The 25352-nt window shown below is 53.6% G+C and overlaps 10 protein-coding genes across 10 annotated transcripts; 5 read left to right on the plus strand and 5 right to left on the minus strand.

The window, feature by feature from the left end:
- Nucleotides 1-617: 617 nt before the first annotated feature.
- On the minus strand, nt 618-2956 carry ACO1O0_006512 (choline transporter-like family protein; the record flags this gene model as incomplete). The annotated part of the gene is given in 2 exon segments (XM_083195903.1): nt 618-2922; nt 2940-2956. The coding sequence occupies 2 exon segments, from the start codon at nt 2954-2956 to the stop codon at nt 618-620; spliced, it is 2322 nt and encodes a 773-aa protein (XP_083048919.1).
- A 1544-nt stretch (nt 2957-4500) lies between these two features.
- On the plus strand, nt 4501-5244 carry ACO1O0_006513 (P-loop containing nucleoside triphosphate hydrolase protein; the record flags this gene model as incomplete). Its single annotated transcript, XM_083195904.1, has 1 exon — nt 4501-5244. The coding sequence occupies one exon, from the start codon at nt 4501-4503 to the stop codon at nt 5242-5244; it is 744 nt and encodes a 247-aa protein (XP_083048920.1).
- An 894-nt stretch (nt 5245-6138) lies between these two features.
- QNS1 (glutamine-dependent NAD(+) synthetase) lies at nt 6139-8642 on the minus strand (the record flags this gene model as incomplete). The annotated part of the gene is made up of 9 exons (XM_083195905.1): nt 6139-6293; nt 6453-6646; nt 6702-6984; nt 7039-7096; nt 7151-7408; nt 7468-7705; nt 7761-7798; nt 7859-8436; nt 8501-8642. The coding sequence occupies 9 exons, from the start codon at nt 8640-8642 to the stop codon at nt 6139-6141; spliced, it is 1944 nt and encodes a 647-aa protein (XP_083048921.1).
- A 1610-nt stretch (nt 8643-10252) lies between these two features.
- Nucleotides 10253-12698, minus strand: PMT2 (dolichyl-phosphate-mannose-protein mannosyltransferase PMT2; the record flags this gene model as incomplete). Its single annotated transcript, XM_083195906.1, has 5 exons — nt 10253-10899; nt 10951-11713; nt 11769-12321; nt 12378-12508; nt 12567-12698. 5 exons carry the CDS (start codon nt 12696-12698, stop codon nt 10253-10255), a joined length of 2226 nt encoding a protein of 741 aa, XP_083048922.1.
- Nucleotides 12699-14320: 1622 nt separating this feature from the next.
- Nucleotides 14321-16234, plus strand: ACO1O0_006516 (zinc ribbon domain-containing protein; the record flags this gene model as incomplete). The annotated part of the gene is made up of 2 exons (XM_083195907.1): nt 14321-14985; nt 15553-16234. 2 exons carry the CDS (start codon nt 14321-14323, stop codon nt 16232-16234), a joined length of 1347 nt encoding a protein of 448 aa, XP_083048923.1.
- A 775-nt stretch (nt 16235-17009) lies between these two features.
- On the minus strand, nt 17010-17340 carry ACO1O0_006517 (mitotic-spindle organizing protein 1; the record flags this gene model as incomplete). The annotated part of the gene is made up of 3 exons (XM_083195908.1): nt 17010-17066; nt 17129-17206; nt 17269-17340. The coding sequence occupies 3 exons, from the start codon at nt 17338-17340 to the stop codon at nt 17010-17012; spliced, it is 207 nt and encodes a 68-aa protein (XP_083048924.1).
- A 441-nt stretch (nt 17341-17781) lies between these two features.
- SPC25 (chromosome segregation protein Spc25-domain-containing protein) lies at nt 17782-18625 on the minus strand (the record flags this gene model as incomplete). Its single annotated transcript, XM_083195909.1, has 2 exons — nt 17782-18329; nt 18397-18625. 2 exons carry the CDS (start codon nt 18623-18625, stop codon nt 17782-17784), a joined length of 777 nt encoding a protein of 258 aa, XP_083048925.1.
- Nucleotides 18626-19167: 542 nt separating this feature from the next.
- On the plus strand, nt 19168-22239 carry ACO1O0_006519 (RNA polymerase I-specific transcription initiation factor RRN6-like protein; the record flags this gene model as incomplete). The annotated part of the gene is made up of 3 exons (XM_083195910.1): nt 19168-19224; nt 19294-21175; nt 21335-22239. The coding sequence occupies 3 exons, from the start codon at nt 19168-19170 to the stop codon at nt 22237-22239; spliced, it is 2844 nt and encodes a 947-aa protein (XP_083048926.1).
- Nucleotides 22240-23211: 972 nt separating this feature from the next.
- On the plus strand, nt 23212-23977 carry ACO1O0_006520 (PITH domain-containing protein; the record flags this gene model as incomplete). Its single annotated transcript, XM_083195911.1, has 2 exons — nt 23212-23471; nt 23563-23977. The coding sequence occupies 2 exons, from the start codon at nt 23212-23214 to the stop codon at nt 23975-23977; spliced, it is 675 nt and encodes a 224-aa protein (XP_083048927.1).
- Nucleotides 23978-24298: 321 nt separating this feature from the next.
- ACO1O0_006521 (mitochondrial 54S ribosomal uL3m domain-containing protein) lies at nt 24299-25309 on the plus strand (the record flags this gene model as incomplete). The annotated part of the gene is made up of 1 exon (XM_083195912.1): nt 24299-25309. The coding sequence occupies one exon, from the start codon at nt 24299-24301 to the stop codon at nt 25307-25309; it is 1011 nt and encodes a 336-aa protein (XP_083048928.1).
- Nucleotides 25310-25352: the final 43 nt, after the last annotated feature.

Genomic DNA, 25352 nt, shown 5'->3' on the forward strand with positions numbered 1-25352 from the left:
GTAGCGGTCACGTTGCCACCGCCACCGCCACCGCCATCGCCGTGGCATTGGCGTCTCTGTCGCCTCTGGCAACTCTATGGGAGTATCTGTCGTGTCTTCTGGCCCTTCATCTGCGTTGATGTCCGTGGGCAGCGCGTCCCGTGAGTGCGATTTTGGGGGCATGCTGGCCAGGTCACAAGCTCAGACCTTATCCATTGGGGAGGCTGGCCAACAACTTACTAAGTACCTATCAGTAGTGCCTGTAGCCAAGCCAAACATGAAGCTTGTGAAGAGGGGTAGGTCACGAGATCGCACGTGTATGCTCCCCATGACCCCGACGCTTGGAGCTGCTCGAATGTTGGCTGTTGGTGTTACCCCAGGGTGGCCGATGTATACCTCTGGGTAAGCGAGTACAGAGTGTATATAGATTAGTAACTGCTGACTAGCCATGAGTACTCTTCCACAGGGTATGAAAGTCCTCGACAGTTAAAGCTACCAAACTGCCTGGATCGCTAAACGGCGTGGTTGTCCGCACGCTATATCCTATATCCCACACCGGAAATCCCAATCGCTCTAATCAATCTATCCATAGAACGCCCAAGTCCTTCGCCCAGGACCATGGTTCAAAACGCCAGCAGCTAAGAATAGTCCCCAACACCACCCCCTCTGCGCTCCCCAAACAGATATGCGGCCTCGAGGCAGAATCGCCCGTGACCCCTGTCCATCCTCCTCTCACTACCGTAGCAGATGAGTACCGCATCCACGATGCCGCTGAGAATGCCTTCCATGGCGCCCATAACTGAGTAGCCGATGAAACTGGCCATCAGACCCACTACATATGCATACGCTGATCCACGTATCCCCATTCCATCAGGAAGTTGGATCTGTAGCTGCTTGGCCGTTATCACCCACCCCGCGAAACCGAGTGCCGTAGCCATGATAAGGCGTGTAGCCACAAGGAGAAGCTTTGCAAGTCGGTAGGGGAGAAGCCCGTTAGCCTGACCCCGCGTGCGCAACGAGCGCGGTGTGAGCGTTGTGGTCGGTATAGCCGGCGAGATGACATCCATCTGCTCCAAACCTCTTGCCGACTTAGACAAGTTGTGCGAGTGGATAGCCGCGTATGTGATGGTCAGTGGATTCGTAAGCGCAATGATCGGTGTCGGTATCCAAAAGGCCGCCACATTCGAGATAGTTGCCCCGATACGCCTCGGAAGGAAGATCAACGGGGCTCGGATCATAAGAGAGAGCAGTGTCGATTCGCAGATGCTACCAAAAATGGTTGTCACGCCATGATGCAGAGCCGCGACGACGATCTCTCTCGATGGTGTGGCCGGCCCGGCATTGCGGTGAAAGTACCACTGAGAGACAGTCGCTGCGGTGGTCGCTCTGTGGACGGCGTTGATGACCGACAGCGTCCACATGTACATGAAAATGAAGGCTGCTCCGAGCCACCAGCTTGAGAAGCGGATTACGAATCGCGCCAGGCTCTTGGAGAAGTACCCGCCCATGAAGACACGAGCGAACATGCCCAGCCAGGCCCAGGTCCACACCACAATCAAGGCGAGACAGCCGAATCCTACCAAGAACAATCCTGCGTTCTGGGCAAGAATCTTGCTGGAAAATTGCAAAATTTCAATGGCCTGCTGGATAGCTCTCCGTCCCTTGACCACAAGCCAGAGCCATAGGATGCAGGAAACGGCTGGGATTAGCGATAGCCAGCGCATCACCTTATCCTGGAAACTCTTTCCATGTGTCTGGCCTTTGAAGGACGACACAAATGAGTAGAGCGAAAATGATAGCATGATGACAGGCACGGCGATGAGAATGATGTTGACCAAAGGTCGGACGAAGGACCTCAGTGCCGCTAGCCAGATAAAAGAGACAAAAATGGCCACTACTGTGTCGACAGCTAGCATGTTGAACGACTTCTGCAGAGTCGTGTAAATTGTATCTCCGACAGGGCTCTTCCTAGGGCCAGTGTTGAGCCAAACGAGGACAAACGTCGACATCATCCCTGCAAAGCTGATTAAAAAGATCCAGGCAAAGAAAGGATCGTGGTGGAAAACCTCCCCCTCAGGCATAGCCATGGCTGTCTGAATCGGTTCCTCTTCCGCTGGAGGCTCGTGAATACTGCTCTGGGCCTCGGATTGAGTAGAAAGAAAGGGCGTCTGCTCAGATTGTGATGTGAACCGCTGGAACGGCGGAGGACTTGAATCCGTTGCGGCTCCAAAAAGGGACTCTGGGGGATCCTCGTCGAGGTCGGCTTGGGACTCGAGGCCGATATCAACCATCTTGCCCTTGCCGTCCTGGCTCTGGTCGCTGGCCGCGTCGCCCTTTGGCCGGGTAACTTCCTCGCCCTCCTCCTCGAGAGCGGCATCCTTCCCAAACCGAGGCTTATATGTGCTCCGCGTACCAGTCCAGCTGCTCTTGATGCCACGTCCCCGGTTCTGATAGGGGTGGTCGTGGGCTGTGCTGTCTTCGAGGGAACCCCGGCTGTGTGCCTCGGAGTCGGTGCTCTCAGCAAGCTTGCTGGCAGCCGCTACTCTGCGCGATCGTTGCAGGGCAAACAGGTCTGCCGCCTCCCGATCCCGCTCCTGCTCATCGTCTTCCTCGCGGAACTCATCAAGCGTGCTGTGGAAGAGCGGAGCATCCTGGGCTGCTGATATACGTGACGCAAAGGCGAGGTTGCCGAAGCGGGAGCCGGTGCCATTCTGCTGATATGGGTTGCCGCGGGCGAGAAACGATCGGTGCGGCGGATGGCCTCGGCGGGTGGTGTTATTACTCGTCCAGTCGTTGTGGCGCTGCGGCGGGTTGTTGTTGTGGTGATTATTGTTATTGTCGTCGGTATCGGCGGTCTGCCCGCCAAAGTTGGAGAACCTCGACTGGGACTGAGCCAGGAAACGAGACGCATCTGGTTGATCGTCAGTGGACCACTCGTGAAATCTAGGGCGGGGGAATACCTACACTCGGAAAACATGGCGCCCCTTCACCTACCGCCTCCCCAGCGTCATCAACGTCGTTGATTTCTCGATGACTCTGGGATGATTCCGTCAGGCCAGTGTGAAGGGAAACTCTGATGACGCAGGCACGGCAGGCTGCCACAGGATGACGTTGCAAGAGAAGAGAACAGAGTCCAGATATTCTACTGGTGGCCGAGAAGGACAATTTTGACTTGGTATTGACTCGATATGGAGAAAATAATAACAAGGCTGCAAGGTCATGGGACAGAAGATGCAGAAGATGGAAGAGATGGATGCGGTGACCTGACCAACGTCAGGCAGACGACGGGCTGGAACCTTGGCGAGCGAGTGACTCGCAAGGGTTGGGGATGACGGCTGCGGCGGGGCAGGCACCTCCCAACCTTGAACCTGCCTCGGAGGAGCATGGGCGGATCACCCTCGCAGCAGCCAGGCAGCGTGACCACCTCACTGGCAGCTCGCTGACAGCTCGCTGGTAGCACCCCGGATTAGGCCTGGCTACACGCGCTACAGGCGCCCAACCCACTGAAAAGCGGATCCCGCGATTGTAGCTCCCGGCCCCGATAAGATTCCAGGCTCCTCGCGTTCGTCAAAAATGAATGCTAGCGAAAACAAACTTGAGATGGACTGAATACAAAGGTCTAGGTCTTGGCAGAGTAAGCTGGCCCGTTGTATTTCTTCCCCCGAGCTGGGGTTCTACCTATGTTGACGGTAGATGGACGTACGGAGAGTTCAGGTCTGCGACAGTTCAGGCTTCATTATCAGTCATGTGAACCTATCAACCAGGGACCTTGCACAACTCTTCGCACCTGCAGCGTCCTCGGGTCCTGAGCTTTAGGCAGCCTGGCTGTTTCCCAGCCTCAGAGGCCAAGTACTGGAGCTGTTTGGGAAAGATGCAGACCCTAACGTACTAGGCATATTCTTCCTCCTCTCCCCTTGCCCACCGTAACCCGGCGACTGAGACCATTTGTCAACGGAAAGAATAGGCTGCCATGATTTGTTCTGCGATACGACCATACGATTTATCTCCCGAGCTCTTGTTGGACCCTTATCGGGAGTGGAGTTGCGTCACTGATAAAGCGGGCAGACCTTCCCCAGAGAGCTCCTCACATGTACCGCCAAGCGGATCCCTTTGGGCCTTGACCGGTCATGACCTTCGACCCCCAGAAGAACCACTCCGCTAGACTCGTGACGCCGAGACGTCCACCCGTCACCATCTTCTCGTTAGACGGCAGCATTCTCAATGTTCATTTCGTATTATAGCATGATTTTTGCCTAATTGTTTTTGACCACTACATATCGATTCTCTTGTACATCGAAAGACTCGAGTCAATCCGCCCCCCCAACCGAAGCCTTCGTTCCGCCTTTCCCAACAAACCAGCTTCCAGCTACCCTTTCCGCGAACGCCCCGAGCAGACGGCACCCGAGTTGAGACTCCCACCAGAGAAGCACGTGAGCGCCATCGCGGCTCCACCACAAACACCCTCGACTCTCCCTCCCTTCCCCGGACTCGGCACCCTCCGGGCCCTCCCGAGCCGTCCCCATGTCCTCATCGCCGTGGGACTACATCGCCAAGCTTGTCTGCATCGGCGACTCGGGATGCGGCAAGTCGAGCCTGACCATCCGCCTCTGCGAGGGCCGCTTCTCCCCGCACCACGACGTCACCATCGGCGTTGAGTTCGGGTCCCGCATCGTCCCCGTGGGACCGCCGCACACACAGCCCTCGTCCGGACTGGCTGGCGGCGAAGATGCCCCCGAGGGCCTCCCCGAGCCCCGGCGCGACACGCCCCAGAAGCACATGAAGCTCAGCCTATGGGACACGGCCGGCCAGGAGACGTACAAGTCGGTCACGAGGTCGTACTTCCGCGGCGCCAGCGGTGCCCTGCTCGTCTTCGACCTGTCGCGGCGGCAGACTTTTCAGCATGTCACCGACTGGCTCAACGACCTGCGCCAGATTGCCGAACCTGACATTGTCGTCATCCTGGTCGGTAACAAGGCTGACCTGACACAGCTCGAGCAGAACAAGCGCGAGGTTACGCGCGAGGAGGCCGAGGACTGGGCACGCCGAAACGGTGTCCTTGAATACGTCGAGACGAGTGCAAAGAGCGGCGAGAACGTCGAGAAGGCCTTCATGCGAGTCGCCGAAAGGATATACCAGAACATCCAGGCTGGCAAATACGACCTCAACGATCGGAGGTCAGGCGTCAAGGGACCCGGCGCAGGCGGCAAGGGTCAGGTCAAGCTGGCAACAAACGCTAGCAGATCTGCTACTGGAGGTTGCTGCTAACTCGCAACCAGCAAACCTGGGAACAATACCATGGGTTGATCATTACACAAGGCGCTTGTTGGGCGAGCGCAAGCCACAGTTTGTATAGTTAATGCATAATACATATTGGCCGGCTGGAGTGGCTGCCGGGCTATCTGATTAAACGACGAGGAAACATATCAGGTCGCGTTAGAACATTAAGATCCCAGTGATTTAGCCTCATCTGCTTTTCTTGGCGCCTGACAATGCCAACGGTACTACTACCATCATGGGGAAAAAAAGGCAACTCTATAGAGCCAGCATTTGCCGACACGATGGATATAGAAAATAGAGGTGCTATCAACTCCGAGCTCCTCTAGGATCCCAATATTGCTGGAACTTCAACTTTACATGGCGTAACTCCCCTGAACGACAGCCCTGGGCAATTCCAGTATTCCAACCCCGAAGATTGCGCTCATACGTCTTCTATGCAGCTCATGTCTGACCATTTATGATTCTGGGGACTCAACATCTCATGAGCTCTTCTTCTTTTTCTCCGCGAGATCATGTTCCAATTTCTGGAGGTGCTCATTGATTTTGTTGAACTGCCATGGCCAGTTGACGACGTACAGGAATGGCCGCAGATCATGCCTGTTGTCATCAGGGTTGCTGCTAGATTTAGCATTTCGCCAGGACGCCAGAACAGCAGGGAGGGAACTTACTATGCCGACAGATGAGGTGAAGGTGTCAGTACAACGGCCTTGTGACGTGTGATCTGCGCTACGTCAGCATATACTTATGGGAATAGATCTTTTTCGAGACGATTGGGCAGTAGACAGCCTCTCCAAAGGGTACAGTGATCTTTCCTAGTGGCTGTATAGCTCAGGAAAGAATCTCTTCCCCTTCAGGAGCCTGCCCAGCACTTTTCTTCGTCTCTCAAAACGGGGGCTCGTCACTCACTGAATAGTGGAAAAAGAATTTCCGTGTCTTTTCCGCAATCTTCCGGGGGTCGAATCCTGGCCGTTCCTTCCAGTCATTAAGAAGTCGAAGGTACATAGACCACGGGCCAAGCTTGTGCGTCTTGCGGAGAACTGTCATAAAGCGTTAGCACATAGGGTTTACATACACCATTCGAGAGGTGAAGCGGAAACGTACTACCGAGCTCAGACAGCTCACTGTAGGTAAATCCCACTGTACTTCAATTAGCTTCACTTGGGAACAAACAAAAAAATCGTCGGTGCAGGGCTTACTCTCTGCATCAGACTCATCGTCCTGGACGCCGGCTGAAAGGGGGAGAAGCTCGGCCGTAGGGGTGGCGTTGAGAAACTCATCCATTATAGGTAGATCCATATTGGTAATGGCCCAGGCCTGGAAGGCTTTGGCGTCTGTCTTGGATATGCTACCGAGGGGAGCAATGTCGGCCGACGATGCGTCGTATTTGGTGCTACAGACTTCGGTTAGTATAGAAAGAGCCAGGGAATCTTGAGAGAACCACTGACTAGTATCCACGGAGATTCTCATCGACGTTTCCACTGCCAAGAACCAGGAGTGACGAGCCAGCCCTGGGAGTCTGGCGAGCAGTTGTGGAAAGCTGAGCCAGCTCATACGACACAACCATGCGGTTGCGGGCTTGGATGTTCTGAAGCGCCAAGTTTTCTGCCGCGGTTCCACCTTCAACCGCATACTTGGGGTCAAACCCGAGGGTGCTCCTGATGATGTTATGGTGGGCCTGTACGGCCTCATCAATCTTAATATCGGAGTGGTAAGCTCCGATTCTCTCAGCTATCATAAATTAATATTGCTTGGGGGAATGGTGAAATGGGCCAGACATCATACCAAGTCGCTTCGCCCGGGATCGGGTCTCTTCCGCTGAATTGACAGTCCCTTGGTAGCACTAAATGAATGCAAGTCAGCAAAGCATACATGTCGATCAGGTAGCAAGACTCACGGTGTGGAGGATACGAGAGACAATCTCCTCAGGGCTCTTGGGCACGAAGTCTTTCTCTCCCGTGATCCGCTGCAAATCAGCCAGCGTAGTGTGCTCGCCAGCCTCAATGGACCGCAACACGAGACGAGCCATGCTGTAAACAAAAATGGCTACGGTCGACGAGTCAAGACCACCACTGAGGGCCAAGAAATATCCAGGAGAGTTAGTCCTGGCAAGGTACTGCCACAGGAAGACAGCCTCGGCGTAAGCAATCTCTTCCTAATATGGTGTGAGTTCGTCATGTTCGTGCTACGGCTAGTCTAGTGCGGTATACTTACCATAGGATCTAAAATTTTGAGCTGCATAGGCCTGCTTATCCTTAACGCATCTGAGAGATACACTTCCTCGGCCGTTCGGCCCAGCCTCAGGTGGCACTCGACACGAGGAAAGTCCGGCTGAGCAGCGCCTTGGATATTTCTAGAGGCAGAAGAGCGATAGCTCCTCACGTCTTCCAGATCCACGGTAGCTGTAATCACATCTACCGGCTTAAGAGTGAACTGCGCAGCCTGGGCCATGCTAGTGGAAAGCGTCAGTGAGGTTCTCTGCTGCACGTCTTAGGGTGAGAACTTACACCTCCCCGTTCTTCAGAACCATGGACGACCCATCAAACTGAAGCATGTGTTAGAACTAGATCAAACAAGAGGCAAGACGCCGAGATGAGAAACTTACAAGCTGGCGAGCTTCTCCACAGACACCGTTGCAGTTGGCGTAGACGTAAACACCACCGAGCTTCCTCGTAGAGTTGGAGATGAGATCCAGCCGAGTCTTGAGCTTACGCAGCTCGGCATGGCTAGCACTGCTGTTGAGAATGATCTCAGCTCCGTTAAGTCCCAGGAGAGTGGATGGATTCAGAGGCGTGAAAAGCTCCTCGCACGTCTCGACGCCTATAGCCGTCTCCGGAGTGCTGAGGATGCCGTCACCAATGGGCACCGTAGTCTGTCCGGTGATCTTGGCCACGGCTTCCTCGAGATAGTAGGTCTCGAACTCTCGGGGCTTACTCCAGGCAGTGAAGTGACGCATCTCCCGGTACAGACCGTCGTTGGCCAGGCACATCTTGGGGCGGATGAAATAGATGTGCTTGTACGTGCAGAGGATCTGGGAGTTGTAGCGAACATTGCGATGCCGGACAGGCACACCCAGGGAAATAATCATGCCCCTGCAAGCCTCATCTGAAATGATGTCGGCTACTACCTCGAAGCTATGGGAGAAGGTGTCACCTTCCAGGTGATGATCCAGGCACCCATAGCCTTTTCACGTGTTGTGTCAGTAGCACTCTCCGGTGACGGTGGCGAAAGGGAGGCATTTACTCACCCGGAACTTCCAGCTCAGGACCTACTCGGAGAGTTGCGCCCTGCGACTTGGCGATTCGGATCGACTCGAGGATTCTGTCCCTGTTTCCAAGGAAGTCGAGCGGGACGCTGGGGAGCGTCGCCGCTGCCACCGTGATGAACATCGTGGGTGGGTGAAAGACAGATCCAAGATGCGATATGTGCCGGGCACGAATAGGCCAGACCCAATGCCGGAATATTTATGGTAAATCTCTAAAGGTTGCGTGTTGGCTCGTTATATGGCTCGTTATTTGGCTCGTTATATAACGTTTATAGTAGTCGATAATGACGATTGAGGGTGGTGCGGTCATTTGCCGTCCCGACGAAGAGATCTTATACCGTAAGCATTCGTCTCTTTCATACACGTTAGCGCGTCTAAATGATTGGATTGGGTGTCCTCCACGAAAACGGGCGGGGATTGGCCTATTAATGATGTTGCTATCGATATAGAGTGTCTACTAACCTACATGGGTAAGTTCTTTTGGGGAGAAAATGCGCTAAGGTGTATGAAAGAGATGAGTGCATATGGTACGGAGTATACCGCCGTATACCATATAGACTCAACAAATTGGAACAAGGCGGCGCTGAATTTTTCTCCACTCCTTTTCCACTTTCAGAGAGATTTTAAGCTACTGGCGTTATAGACATAGTGTGGCTAGACAAGTGGCGCAGAAGGCGCAGGTGGCGCGGGCGGCCAGACTTGACTACGAGTAGACTGATTGATGTCATGGAACGGGAGGCTGGACGGATAGACCGTGTTATTAGCGATGGTGCGTTGCTAAAGAGATAGATAGGTAAAGCTGCGTGATTATTAGCTTAGACCATTAAATGTAGTAGGCGTAGATAACTATATATCCGTAAGAGGCCTGCCTCTGATGCCTCTGACTCGAATGGTTGCCTCTGACTGTGAGGCCTATCTATGATGCCTCTGACTATGAGGGCTGCTTCTAACTGCGAGGGCTGCCTCTGACTGCGAAATAATATAAATATCATAGTAAATACTCTCTCCAGAGATAAAACCCTAGGATTTAAGAGATATTAACGACTTTTTAAGTCTCAAAATAATTATAGATAAAGAGAGAAAAAAAATATAATATTTTCTTTTTACCACGTGACGCTGGGCCTCTGGCTGCGTCACGTGCGGGGACGGCACCAGAAGGGCTCCTACACGAAGCCCTGACCGTTATCACCTCCTTTCCCTCCTTAGATATATTAATAACTTTACAGATGTCTATTCGCAGCCGCCATAGGGGCAGTCCGTCACAATAACTCTAGATCCGAGGTTATCTACCTAATCTCTTTTATAATATGAATTCTCTTCTATTAAAATATCAATACTAAATTTACTATTCTTCGCTACTAAAAATAACCTCCTTCCGTTATATATATTTTTAGATTATATATATATTTATAACTAACTAAGGGGTATACTCCTTAGTTAGCTACGGCACGTACCCTATCCTCCCTTTTACTAACGGGTAGTCTCTTCTATCTAAATCTTTTATCGTGTAAGTTTAGTAACAAGCTCGATAGTTAAGCACATCAAGAAGCGTAAGGACACGCCAGCATTCTTTCCTATTCATCCTTCCAGACACGCCAATCTAGTTTCGTGAATCCACATAAAATTTCCTTACTCAAACAACACACGCGAGACGAGCAGTTACTGTCGTCATCGTTGCTATAGCCCCCCGCCTCCCCGGGTACTGGGAAGTCGTTGAAATATCGGTGTGAGCGTTCAGCTGTCGCTCACCCTCCAGGTGTCAAACCATTTGAGGTAGCTATACTGCTTGTTGTTGCCAGTCATACCCCAGCAGATAGGAATAAAAAGGATGTAGAGGCCAACGATGACAGTGTATAGAATGCCGTAGATAACGGCCTGAACCGCACCCTTCCGGTTTCTGAGGAACCAGTCGATAAGGAAGCCAAAGGTGAGAATGGCAAAGTACAGCGCGGGGTAATAGTGATGGACGTATGTGACACGCGCCATGATCACAAAGGGGAGATAGTGGAGGAACCACCCAACCGCAGGGTACAACCCAGCGTAGTGAATACGATCGACCTCTGCGGGCTGCAGTTCTTTGTAGCCTCGTTGCCAGCGCACCAGATACCAGGCCACTACCAGCAGGATCAGTCCCAGACCCACAGTGGTTCCCCAGTAAACGAACGGGTTGCCAAGCAAGAAATATTTGACAACGCTGTCGTCCCAGCTGCACATCCGGAGGCCGACGTGGAGGATCGGCCACTGCCACCACTGAGAGGCTAGGTCATCCTGCTTGTCTGGATCGGGGACCAGAGCATTATTGGAGGTCATCATGGCCACGTTCAGGTGGACAAAGTCGTGGAAGAAAGGCGACTTATACACGCCAGGATCACTGGGGGGTACTGAACGATGTTAGCGTCTAGGGCAGTGAGTCTTGCTACCATCACACTTACGCTTGTCATTCCAGTGGGATTCAACGTTCCAGTGGGTGTAGGCGTCCTTAGGATTGTTCTCCTTGGTGCAGGTGACCTCAATTTGCTTGAAGCCCCACTGAGGGAGGTTGGTATTGCCGGCGCGAAGGTAGCAGCCGAGAGTGGCATGCTTCAGTCGGAATGCCGTCGTCAAGGTGCGAAGCTTGCTGTAGTCTCGAGAGGCAGCATCACGGATGACCTCAATCTTCCAGTGATCCTTAGCGTCTCCAACCGTCAAGTTGCCGTATGCGGATACTTCCCAGGCGCTCTTAGTGATAGGGGCTGCAATCTGGTGGGAGTGGAGGTTGCGGCCGGTCTGGGAGTGAATAAGACGAATCGTGGATCCATCGCCGATGTATCGAAGCTCCTCAGACTCGGGGTCGTAGTCGGGCTCATCGCGGTTGGGGTAGAAGAACCAGTCGTTGTTGGTATCCTTGTGGTGGTAGCAGGTAACCTGTTGCTGCTGGGAGCCCTCGGGGTAGGTCTGGACGTGAGAATGAAGGAGGCCACCACCATACCCCATATTCTTGATGGTAGCCCTCGAGCCTAACACAATTTCCAGGGGGCTGTTCTTGCCAACGTTGGTGCCCCTGAGGTTGGCTTGGAATAGAGAGCTCATCTGAGCATCACCGGGACCACTACGGTCGAGGATAGCAAAGTGGAGGGCGAAAGAGAGCATATAGATGAGGAAGGGGAGGATAATAAGACCGACCACCCGACAGATGAAGTGAGCTGACAGAGTAGACTACAAGTATTGTAAGTGCACATCCCGTTGAGATCGCAGGCAACATGGTACTTACCACAGGCATCTTCGAATCGCCAAACTTGTTCCAGAGATCCTCAATCGTGTACAGGCCGACCAGAGCAGTGACAAAGAGACCGACTAGCTTGACACTGCAGACACACCCAATGCTCAGGCCCGTCATGAAGAGCCAGAAGAACCACTCGGGCTCAAAGCTGTTGTGTCGCTGATTGTGGAACTTGGCCCAACAGAACACAGTAGCCACAGTGCCAAAGAGAAGCATCGAGTCGAGAAGGATAAAACGGCTGATGGTCGTGTACGAATTCTCGCAGAGGACCATGAGAGTTACTAGCCAGACAGCAGGACGTCGGAGCTTGAGCTCTCGGGCGGTGAAGTAGGCCAAGGGGATACAGAGAATGCCGAAGAGGGCGTTGAAGGCGCGCATGAAGGCAAAATTGACTTCTTCCGGGTATTTCTCTCCAGACTTGAATTCGAACGATCCGTTGTAGCCAGCGAGGACTCCCGAGAGACCAACAAGCATCTTTCCGAGGGGAGGGTGGACGTCGAAGTAGTATTCGTGCTTGATGTAGTAGCTTCCAAACTTGCCAAAGCTGTATAACAAGTCAGCTAGTGTATATCTCAGAGGTCCAGGCATTTTAAGGCTTACTGGGCCTCATCCCACGTCACAATGTCGCTGAGGCCGATGTTCCACAGCCGAGTAAAGAAGGCAGCGATGGTGAAAAGAATTGGGGCAAAGATGGGCTCCCAGTCCTGGAAGGACTGGATGAAGCTCTTCCCCTACAAGCATTCATGTCAGAACTCATTAACTTCGCGGCATGATCTTTGAAATGTATACCTTTCGAGCTAACTTCTTGTTGTCTTCGGGTTGGGCGGGGGACGCAGAGGCGGTCTGGGACGACGGAACGGGACGCTTTCGAAGACCATCGCCATGGTCAGCGCCCGAGGCGGCGGCCCTTTCGGCAGCCATGGCTGTAGTCCAGGAGGATTACAAGCTAGGATGAAAAGGCGTTGTGATAGATGTGTGAATGGAAGATGATATAGTCCGCAGTGCGGCTGATCAGTGATAAATCAAAGGGGGAAAAGGGGACCTAGCAAGCTCCAACCGAGCCAGTGGGGGAATTGTAAGGATCGGACGAGCTGTCAGGGACTCAAAGGCGCTCCAGCATTAGTGACGGTGTCGTTGTCGACAACGTCAATGGAGACGCAAGGGGCAGAAGAGAAGAAATGGTTCGAAGCCGAACACACAGAAGGATGGAGGAAACACGTCTGGATACGAAGCCCCTGCATCCCCAGGGTCGAAGAGATGCCACCTAAGACACGTTCCAGCCCTGCACGGTGCACCGCGTCCCACCCGGGCCTTCCACGCTTCCCAGTTCCCACCAGTGCCAGTTTCCACCTGAGGCTGGGGAGTTACACCAGCCATAATGCCTCAGTGTCCCCGACAATTGTCAAGCCACACCCAGAACATACCACAACCTAAGCCACCTTCACATGCCTCCACTCGAGACTCCCGTTTCCGGCACGCTTCGTTATGCCATCCCACTGCCTCCTGCGCCGACGCCCATCACACACAATCGTAATACCAAGTACATATTTTCAGACAGTAATAAATCACTACTAGTACCTATTCAGCCAGTATATTCCCACTTATCTGTACTGCTCATGTACTCATACCCTCACCCAAGTACAGTACTTACGCAGGCGACCCCTGTTTTTAGAGATAGCAGAAAGTCCGAGACACGCTCTCAGCAGTAATATAGATTCCTTCCAGAGTAGCCAAAATCCTTCAGCAGGTCAGGAAAGATCCCAATACCCTTTATCTACCTTCTTACGCTTTTTAATCGTCTCTAAACAACGAAGGCTGCCCGCGTAAGTACTAGTACGCAACGCCACAGCATCGTAAAGCCACAGCGTATACTTGATACCTTTGCATCAACGAAGGCCCCTCGTACGTATTAGTTAAACCTATGAATTAATTGAATTAAATGCCTTATCTCCCGGGTGACGTTTATGATGCTGCTGTGGCCATGCGACGCTACTATGGCCTTGGGGTGCTGCTATGGCCTTGGGGTGCTGCTATGGCCTTGAGATGCTGTTATAGCTATGCGATGCTACTATAGCTATGCGATGCTATTATAGCCTTGCGATGCTGCTGTGGCATTGCAATGCTGTTGTGACATTGCGATGCTGTGCGAAGCGCAGTCGTACCGAAGGTGCTGTGTTTTAGTCCGAGGTACATCAAGGTACGCGCGAAGTGGGGATTCACTGGCTGAATAGTGATTTATTATTGTCTGGATAACTACTCATCGTACCACCCCCAAGAGCGTTGGCTAAACGACTTGCACACCCACCATCACGGAGGTTTATACAGTCTGAACCCTTCGGGTTTTACTTCCCACCTCATACAAACCTTGAGTTCCGCCTCCACCACCTAAGTGACAGACACGACACCTCCTCCCTCCCCCGCCCTTGATCCTGCCCGCGGTCCTGAACGACCTTCCCGCCCAGGCCGAGGAAAGGCTCCACCCTCGATTCACCCCCGTCTGTACATATTGTATATCATCCAGGGGTCTCCGCCGCCGCTTCCCAATGTCCTCGATCGTCAACGAGTTCTTCATTAACCCCGTCCTTCGCCAAGCACGCCGATTCTCCGAGGCCTCTCGCACAACGCTGAGTGGTGGGGATGAGCCCTCCAGGCCCCAGCCCGAGACTGCAAGGGATAACGACAACTCCGATCATGCTCCACCCGTCGTGCGATCCATAACGTGCCCTGAGCCGCTTGAACCGAGGCCTTTGAGCTCCTCGACGCAAGAGACGATAGTCGAGGAAGCCATGGCGAGCCCGATGACCCCGACAGTCGATGACGGCACCCCTCGCGATCACCTCGGTTTCCCGTTGAGCCCCAAGAGAGGCAACCAGATCCCCGAAGATGACGGCATGAAGGTGCTGAGGGCGCGGATCCAAACGATCCACGCCCGCAGTCTCCCACAGGAGGAAACAGCCAGGCTCATGCACCAGCTCTTACTCGAGGGATACCGTGCTTCTAAAGGCTTGGGGAGCCATGGCCAGGAAGAGTTGCCATCGCCGGCAAGCCAGACGCGTGAGGGGCCGACACCGCACGGCGGTCCGTTGGAGTCCCTGCGGTTCTGGCCGAGCCACCTGGGCGAGTCGACCGAAACGGAGAAATTTGTTCTAAGCGATGACGACCTTAACCCGACGTATGCCCCGATCCGACCTAATAAGAGCCAGTCTGGGTTGAACACGCCGAGTGTATATACAGACTCTTTGCCGCCCGATTTTATGCAACCGCCGCTAGGATGCCAGCACTACGAACGAAATGTCAAGATGCAATGTGCTAGCTGTAATAAATGGTACTCGTGTCGTCTGTGTCATGACGCGAAAGAGGACCACAAACTCCCTCGATTCGAGACGCGCCACATGCTTTGCATGCTATGCGGAACCCCACAGAAGGTTTCGGACGTGTGTATTGCCTGCGGCGAGTTGGCTGCTCAATACTATTGCGATATCTGTAAGCTCTGGGAGAATCGCCAGTCGAAACCCATATATCACTGTCACGATTGCGGAATTTGCCGGCGGGGCTTGGGGTTAGGCAAAGACTATGTCCATTGCAAGGTGAGATGGCATGGATCCAAGCGGCGACGTGAGCTAATCATTATCCAGACGTGCTGCGCATGTATCCCGACCTCGATCGAGGAATCACACAAGTGCATTGAGCGATCCACAGACTGCAACTGTCCCATTTGTGGAGACTACATGTTCACGTCTCCCAAGCCTGTTGTTTTCATGAATTGCGGTCATAGCATACACAAGAAGTGCTATGACCAGCACATGAAGGTATCGTACAAATGTCCCATTTGCAACAAAAGTCTGGCAAACATGGAGACGCAATTCAGAAACTTGGATGTGGCCATCCAGGGTCAACCAATGCCCTCCGAGTTTCGGGACACGAAAGCCATGGTCCTGTGCAATGACTGCTCAGGGAGAAGCACCGTGCCGTACCACTGGCTGGGGCTAAAGTGCGGCATATGCCTCTCATACAACACAGTGGAACTTCGAATCCTCGGCGGCGGTAGCCGGGAGCTCCAGGCCGTCTTGGCTGAACGGGCCAACGACGCTCCAGAAGGTCCATCACAGCAGGCTGGAGCTGCAGAACAATTAGCTGGTGCGCGGGACAACACAACCATGGCTGGTCGACGGAGGCATTCATCTCGTGGCATCGACATCCAACGTCGTGCCTCGGAAATCATCGCTGGATCTTACCCGCCCATTACCACCCGGCTAGGGCCAAACTTCGGACAGGTAGAGTCCGACAGCGAATCCGAGGACGGCATTCTAGGGTTCTGGGGAGGGAGCGCCGACGATGACGATGAGTTAGACTTCGATGAAGAAAGCGATGACTTGTCAGATGCGGATGACGACGACGACGACGACGACGACGACGATGACGAGGAAAACGAGCTCCTCTTAATTGGGCACAGGTGATGGTAATGGCGTTCTGGCAGGTGGTTTCTACGCATCTTATTGTTGGCATTGATACGAACTGCGATGAATTTGTAAATTCTGGATATGGCGTTGGGTTTTGGAAAGCGCGCATATGATCTACCTACCCTGCTAGTAATAATTAAGTGAAACTGGTAAATAGGTTCCTTAGGGACACCCGTCATGATCGACGCTGGCGATCAAGTCCTTTATTGCTCATAACTTCTCAAACATTCACAGAGCGTGTTGCTCAATCATAACTAGACATATTATTCAATCATCCATGAGTATGTTGGCTAATCATCACCAGGCGTGTTGCTCAAGTCATCACTACCTAGGTGTATCAGTAGCACCTATGATTGAGATGCTTTGATGGCTATAGGCGTGTTCGTACATTCCTTTATTTCTTGTGCATCACGGTCACCTGGCAGCGCCGGATCAACTTCCACTACGATACGTGAGTTTGACGGTTATCTTGTCGGCGTGGCATCATAGAGGCTAGTTCCATTAAAGGGGTGGACCGCGTACTACAAAAGCCTGTCATGGGTTTTCGAAAGGATGAGTGGCAAGGGCAGTAACTGGTACAGATAGGTGCTATGCATACGGCAAGGGTTTGGAAAAGCAACGAGATGTGTTGTTTCATAAGAGAAAATATGACTACACCGTTCGCCGGTCCGTGATTCCACCTAGCCTGTTTACCACGATATGTGAATGAAAGGAACGCCAAGAAGACAAAACGCGTCGCTAGGGACTCATGTCATGAGGGTAGTCATTGCTACTACGCGGCATGCTGCTGTACGCCCTGCGCCTCGTGCCTCAGCTCCTTGACAACTTGCTGGGAAATAAATTCTGTCAGCTCCATGACCCAGAGTCCACGATCCCCAGGCTATAACGTACCGCGAGCGCTTCTGGGTTAACACCACGCTCTACCATAGAGATGCAGATGGAGAGGGTGCGGCGGTCGAGATGGCAGTTCTGGGAGCCGGTGGTCAGCCTCAATTTGGCGTGCGCAGGCAGATGTGACGGGTCGAGCAAACCAGAATCGTAGAGATCTCGTGGAGGATATCCACGGCCTGCTGCGCGGCAGCGTGCTTGTCTTGGTCGGGCATTGTGGTGGTGATGGTGATTGAGAAAGAAGTCCGCCACCTCTCAAAATACGCGGTGGGTTTACGCCCCCCGCGTTGGGAACTTCAACAAGTTCGGAAGGGGCAGCTACCTAGGCAACATATGTTTCTTGCCATCACCCAAAAATCCTTAAAATCAGGCACAAACGAAGAACTTGGAATATTGAGAATGGGTGCTGGTACTTCTATGTGCTAGCTTCCTTAATTTCAAAGCGCTTACCTGATACGAACCGGAGGTTGTTATTTATCCCTAATGTCATAACACATGGTTGCTTTCCAAGCTCTTCAAGAGCAGTAACGTCGTCGTCAACAAAGATAACAATCATGAGCGTCTCGAATAAAAAGACCGCCTTCAGCTCGAACGACTACCAATCGCAACCCCAACGCCACGCCATGCATATATTCATTCCGACTCTTGAACCCTCATCATTGCCTCGTAGCCTCGACAAACAGCTCCCGCATCCCCTTGAGCAGAACAACTAGCTCCCGTGATTCGTTCACCCTCTCCAGCACTCGCTCCACCTTCTCCCTCTCCAGCTTCGGCCGGCAGTGCTTCACGTCGTAGTCTCGCGAGCTTGTCACAAGCTCGAACCACGCCTCGCGCTCCCAGTTGCGCTCGTCAATGTGCGTAAAGACAAACTTGAGCCTGTCGTCGTGGCCCGCACCCTCTATCCGCATGCACAGGTTCGAGATCCAAAAGTCCAGCTCCGGCACGTTGAAGCGCGACTGCGCCTCCTGCCGTTGGGCGTACGCGCGCTGCGCAGCCAGCCGCGCGTCAATCTCGGCCTGCGTCTGTGCAATCTGCGCCTTGAGGGCCTCGCGGGTGGCATTGTGGTTGTCGCGCTGCGAGGCTAGCGACGCAATGGCCGCCTCCATCTCGCGCGTCTCAGCCTCCTCCTTCTCGACTGTCTGCTGGTGCGTCGATGTCTTGATATGGATGATTTCTATATCCCGCTTCTTCATGCGCTGGTCCTCTGCAAAACGAAAACACATCAGGTTAGCCACGGTAGTTCTCTTGCGCCGGATTTATCTCGCGCGTACCTTGAAGTTCAGCCATGTTCATGCGAAACTGGTTGCGCTCCTCGTATACGCGCTTCTTCCCCTGCTCGATAAAGGCGTCGAATCTCGCGGTGAACTTGGCCATGCGATCGCGCAGGTCGTCGAAGCCAAACTCGATGCTGGGTAGTGTGTCGGCAACCGAGGGGCCGGTTGGAAGCGCGCTCTGGCGGCGCTGGCTGCTCGACAGCGAGGACTCGAATGCCGTAGACATTTTGACTGTGACCCTGGAATAGTATTTGGGGTTCCCTTCGATTTCCGGTCTTCGTGGGATATCTGGCCGCGCGGAAAGTGTTGGTCTAACAACGGTTTGCACCAGGATTGGGAGAATTGGTGTTTACAGGCCGGTTCACAGCAGGCGCGTTGCTGCGCCAACTCCATGTGAAGATGTGGCGCATGGACCCACCTGCAGATGCACCAGCCACGTGGGGCATGCTGCAGATCAAGAAGCTCCAAACGTGCAAGTGACTTCTTGGTGAACTTGAACTTGTTCCAGTCTCTTGCAAACGTCCTATTCTAATTTATTCGCCCGCAGTTTCTTAAAGATTTCACCTGGCGCCGTGGGAAATAATGCAGACTTAGACACTTTCCCAGCCTTCATCGCTCGAATCTACGACGTTCTCAGCAAATCGAGATGAAGATTTTCACAGCTCTGCTTTCACGTCGGAAATCTCTACTTCGGCCAGATGGCTGACGCCCGGCGCTTTGCGGACCTGAGATACGGTCAAGTCGGGCAGCTTGCATATATCCCTCGAGATGACAGGATTTCTGGGGAGCCTGGAACCCTTCTCACAAGCCGCCTCACATCCCATCGTATGTTGAACATCCATCCAGCACACCGACATCAACACTGACTTGCTTCCAACAGTCCCCCACTTTCAGCAAATTGGATCATCTGCAGTTCTGTACCCTGCATCAAAGAAGAAGCTTCCACAATTAACCTATTCTCATATCTGGGCAGAGCGAAACCTCCAAAAGCGATGGCTGCTCAAGTCTCATCCCGAAGCCCTTATGGGCAACTCGGAGCTCTCTGGACTCCTCACGGAAGATATTGACCGATTCAAAAATTTAGATGAGGCGGCAAACACGCAGCCTCTTCTTTCTATCGGCGAGATGATGGACTTGAGTCTTCCCTCAAGATCATCTGTCACGTCTGTGCTCGCGGCTGCAACAGGAGAGTCGGGGGAGCTCCTGCGCCTTGCACGGATCGAGAATTCTCGGTGGGTATGGGATGATGACAAAGACTGCATCTTGCATCTGTCCGTCATCGACCCCATGGATCAGGACGACGAGTTGATATGGAGAAGCGATGGGCTCCCAATATCCCAGATCAAGTTCGCAAAAAGTGTCTCACGCTCCGAGTCCATCCGATGGCTTCTCGTGCAGAAGCAGACGTCAACCTCGATACTTCATCCTGAGTACCACAAGATCCCCCAAACCGAAAGTTGGTCGTATGAGAAGACACAGCAGAAATTATCAAGAATCAGCCCCAACGCCACTGTGACGCTGGGCCATCGCGAAACTGGTGGAAATGCCCACTCGGATGTGGCCTTCAACGCTCCAGCAGACGACTGGGCACCTCAGATATGCGTTGTCGATGAGTGCGGTTACTGGACGCTTTGGAACGTCCTAGCCTCTAGCAGGACTGATAAGAAGAGAATGCGTCTGTCTCTCTACCGATGTGGCCACATATGGGAAGGAGCCCTTAATTCGATCCCAACAACCCCTATGTATCCTGCCGAGAAGCATGGCGTACTTTTCGTGGGAGGCCAAAGGACCGGGGATTTCTGGGATGACGCCTATCCAGGGGGGCTTGGAAGGCCGGGAGGGATGGCTTTACGGTCATCGCACATATTACTATGGAACAGTGAGCGCTTCGAGATCGTCGATTTTGAGACGAACTCCTTCCTTCCGAGGATACTAGAGTTCTCATCTACGAAGGCCAAATTCGGTCGCATCCTCGATATCCAACTCAGCCCCGTCAACCAGAACCATATTTTTGTTCTCACGGCGCGGTTCATTGTCTGGGTCGACATATTCCATCCCTCCAAGGATCCGAAAACTGAATCAAAATCACGCATCTTGCTGACTTGTCCACATGGGCCGGCTAGTCGTGATGGTCTGAGAATGACCACGAACCGGTCTATAGAGACCGAGGGCGCTTGCGCCATGGTTTCAGTGTACTCATCAAACGACAGTCAAGTTAGCATTCACTGGTTCGGCCTCAGCCCTGACAGCGAAATACCCCAATGGCATTCCCAGATGGCGTCCTTATCTCGGGACCAAAAAACCAAAGGGGAGCCATTTACTATTCAGGAGCTTGTCATCCAACCCTTAAAGCTCACATGCCCCTCGCGATCATCAGGTGTCGGTTCCAGATACCGGCGGGAAGGTGTGCAGTTCTACCAGGGGATGATGCTGGGCCAAGGCCTCGGTATCCGATACTGCATGTTTTTTGCCTCCGAAGACCCTAGACTTGAGGTGACGCTCCCCGTCAACCGGGTTGCCTGGACAAAGACGAACCAGAATCGCCGCTGGAGGAAAAAGAGACTTCAAATCTTGCGTCACATGGGAGAGACTGTCGTGGTACCAGACTCCATGACGGACGAAGCGATGAAGTTTCTCTCCAGTAGGCGGCGAGACAAGGACACTGAGGCTCTCGAACTTACAGTGAACCCTGCACCTCAAAACCCCCCAAGGCCCATCCACTTGAATGTTGATGTCCTTGCGAGAGCCATCGGAGAGCTGGTGAGGGGCACTACGGGTCAGTTGAGGATAGGGCTGCCGACAGAGCTGTTTGGTGCTATACAAAAAGCACTCCAACACGGACAATCTACAGGGCGGCTTCCCCTAATGACTTGGTATGACCCCAAACCTGACATTGTGGCCCGCCATTACTGACCCTGAAACAGGCACGAAATAGCCAGCGAGACCTGGCTAAATGACGAGTCTAAGTTCATCCCCGCCGAAGATATCGAAGAATTAATGCAAGACCTTGGTGGAGACGATGGCCAAACTGTGGTCACCCAACTTGCCAGGCGCCGCAGTGAAGAACCAGAGAGGCCCCTCGGAAGCCTTCTGCAGCTACACAGCCAGCTGAGTTCGATATGGCTCAGTCCTTTAAAGGGCCGTTTATCAGAAAGCGATCTACAGCTGAGAGAAACGTGGGTGTCGGAGCTGGCCAGAGACTTGTTCCTGTCTCTGCATGGCATAGCTGTGCAAGACACTCCCCTGTTTGGGCCAGGGGCGCCGGAACCAGCCCTGGACAGCCAGCTGAGCATGCTGAGCCCTTTCCCCATACCCTCCTCCCAGCCTACCTTTTCGACGCTGCCATCTTCGCCTTCAAACACCAGCTCTGCTGCTGGGCCAGATGAGGCCTTTCAGCGCTTGCAGCTACTTGCTCCCACCATTCAGCCGGGAACACTCGGGGATATGAAGCAAGCAAAAATTCTCTCACACTGGCCCACTGAACGCGGCGTCGACACCAAAGACTACATATCCAGCGTCGCCATCGTCAGCGACAAGAAGTTCGACCTGGCCAGGCAGCGTCTGCAGAGGATAGAGGCGAAGCGGAAGGCGATGGCGGAAAAATACAAGCGGCCACCCTTTATGAGGCAGGGTCTCGCCGAGAGCCAGGGGGAGGAGGATACAATGACGGGCACTCGGATTGGATACCCGGCGGCAACTCAGATCATGTCCAGCCAGCTGGTGCCAGCGTCGTCTCAGAGCCAAGGACCCCCTGGGATGACTATGAGCCAGCCAGTAGCGGGACCCTTTGGTGGGGATAGGAAGAAGAAGAAGGGGAAGAGAAAGAGTGGTTTCCGTTAGATCTAGGTCTAGAGCGTAAGGGCATAGGCAATCTGGCGTTCAGGGCGTTGAAAGCGGTGCATTTGTTAGAGGTCATCTTGCATATATACCCCATTTGGAGAGTCCATTGGAATAGGAAATGGAGATGCTCACTTTTATCATGTTGTCCCTTGTCTCGTCAAATAAGTGAATGAGGAACCTACCGTTTCCCCCATATCTACTAATAGTTGTTTTGTCGTGAGGTATTAAGGAGGTGCCTTGGAGAGCCCAAGCGGCGAGAGGATACGGTCGCGCATTAGGCAAGGTCCGAAAATATACTTCCACAGATCAGAGATATCATCAATTATACATATACACCATCTCTTATTATGAGCGCTGCTATGAGAGCTGCTACTATCTATATGTCAAATAGCAGATTATATCTACCTCTAGCTATTTTTATGTGGGTTATTGCTACCTTTTACGAGGGCTACCTTTGACTGCAACGCCTACCTTTGACTATAACGGTTGCTATTAACTACTAGTACAATAACTACTATTATCTACGAGGCCTATCTTTGACTATAAGGGCTACCTTTATTTATATTAAAGCTTTGCTACTAATTATGAGGCGTTATAAGCGTTATAACGATTAAAATATACGCATACATATAGACTATAATATGCGTATAAATATTAATATGCGCATAAATATAGATTATAATATACGTATAAATATCAATATATCTGCTGTGTAGCGTTTTCCTTGAGTTGGAGTTTTCTGTTATTGCAGCTTTTGCGGACCTTGACTAGGTATTAATGTGCGACCGTAAGAGGATGCCAAACGTGATGCGGGTAACCGCGGGGCAACTTGGACTTTCATGCTGAATCGTGGAACCCCATGAGTGACCAATACAGATCCATCTCAACCTCAACATCGCCACGACAAAATCAAGTATTTCTCACCCAGGAAAATCATCATACTGAGGTAGACACACGCACAGCGACCTTGGCATGTCTCATTGCCACGACGAGCATGCGGGCCACGGCGGCCACGACCACGACCACGACCATGAGCACGACCACTCAGATGACATCACGCCGGCAATCCAGTTCTCGCTCTACGAGCAGGTGAATTTCGATGAGATTACCACGCTGAATGAGGCTACACGAGACGCCGGCAAGGCTATTGTCAAGAAGACGTGGGCTGAGAGGCTGGAGGTCGAGCCGGAGCTGGAGAGCGATGCGGACGAGCAGCTGCTCATGACAGTGCCGTAAGTGTGGACTGATATTTTTACCAATGCTAAAATAATATGCAAATACGGCCATGTAAAGTAGATGGTGCAAATACTGAATTCATCACAGGTTCACGGCGCAGGTCAAGCTCCACTCCATCCTGATACGCACATCGCCGGCAGACTGCGCGCCGCGGACGCTGCACCTGTACATCAACCGCGACGACCTCGACTTCTCGGCGGCCGAGGAGACGCGGCCCGTGCAGGTGCTAGAGCTGTCGCAGACGTCAGACGTGCAGGAGATCCCCGTCAAGCGCGCGCTGTTCGGCAAGGTGCACCGGCTGGTGCTCTTCTTTGTGGACAACTTTGGCGACGACGTGTCGCGCATCAGCTACGTTGGCTTCAAGGGGGAGTGGACGGCCCTGGGCAAGGCGCCCACCAACATCCTGTACGAGGCGGCCGCCCAGCCGGGGGATCACAAGATCAAGGGGACGAGCGTGAACGAGATGGGAAGCGGTATTGGGGGGAGAGGGCCGGGGGTGTAGGTCGATTTTGCAATGATCACGCAAGGTGCAGATGCAGACGCGGATTCACCCGTATAGATATTAACGAGGCACGCATCGTAATGAAATCAATCCCCCCAATTTTTATTATTGGCAGGACTGGTTCCTGGTTCCTGGTTCTCGGTGTTGTGCTAGCTGGTTGCCGCCGCTGGTGGTCGTCGCCAGTGTCTGCCGTAGATGATCCGAACCGACGAACCCCCCAGCTCTCAACCTCCCAAAATTTCGCTGGGCCCATCGCCAACCCCATCACCACCGCCATCAACCACCCCCCTCAACCATCGCCTCCCTGGCCAATCGCCCACTATGCCACCCCGTCTACCTCTGCGGGTGGCCCTCCCCCGTCTCCGCCCCGGCCTCGACACCGCTCGTCCCTGCCTCCTCCTCCCCAAGACGCCCTCCCGCGCCGCCCACTCCTCCAAGGGCTGGGTCACCACACCACCGCGCTCCAAGCACGCCCGCTTCAACCAGCCCTCCGCCGGCCTGCCCTCCCTGACCACCGGCCCCGCCGCTGCCCTCAAGCGCCGCGAGCCCACGACCCCTCTGCGCACGGGCGTGCTCGCCACCAAGAAGGGCATGACGGCCGTCTACGTCGGCAAGGACCGCATCGCGTGCACCGTGCTACAGCTCGACCAGGTGCAGGTTGTCTCCAACAAGACGCGCGAGAAGAACGGCTACTGGGCCGTCCAGATCGGCCGCGGGTCCAAGGAGGCGCGCAATGTCACTGCCCCGCAGCTGGGCTACTACGAGGCCAAGGGCATCGCGCCCAAGGCTGAGCTGGCCGAGTTCCTAGTCCGCGACGAGCAGGGCCTGCTGCCCGTGGGCCTGCAGCTGCAGCCCGACTGGTTCCAGGTCGGGCAGTATGTCGACGTCAAGGGCAACACGCGCGGCATGGGCTTCGCCGGTGGCATGAAGCGCCACGGCTTCAAGGGCCAGGAGGCGTCGCACGGAAACTCCAAGAACCACCGCACCATCGGTTCCGTGGGCCCCTCGCAGGGCAGTGGTAGCCGTGTCTTCCCCGGCAAGAAGATGCCCGGCCGCATGGGCAACGAGTCGGCCACGGTCCAGAACCTCAAGGTCATGGCCATTGACAACGAGCTCGGCACCGTGCTTGTCAGCGGGCCCGTCCCGGGGCCCAAGGGCAGGACGCTGAAGCTGCAAGACTCGAAGAAGAGGAAGGCGCCCACGCAGCCGCACCGCGAGAAGGCGGTTAAGCAGCTGCTCGAGAGGCAGCCCGACCATGAGGAGCAACTCCTGGCGGCGCGGTTGGCTCATATGGAGATGAAGGCGCAGCGCCAACCTGAGCTGGGACTGTAGTTATGACGGAGAGGAAGGTGTATAAAAATTGGGATTTCGGAGT

Source organism: Amphichorda felina (assembly GCF_050947745.1).
Source record: "Amphichorda felina strain 45539 chromosome Unknown scaffold_6, whole genome shotgun sequence".
Classification (NCBI taxonomy): Eukaryota; Fungi; Ascomycota; class Sordariomycetes; order Hypocreales; family Bionectriaceae; genus Amphichorda; species Amphichorda felina.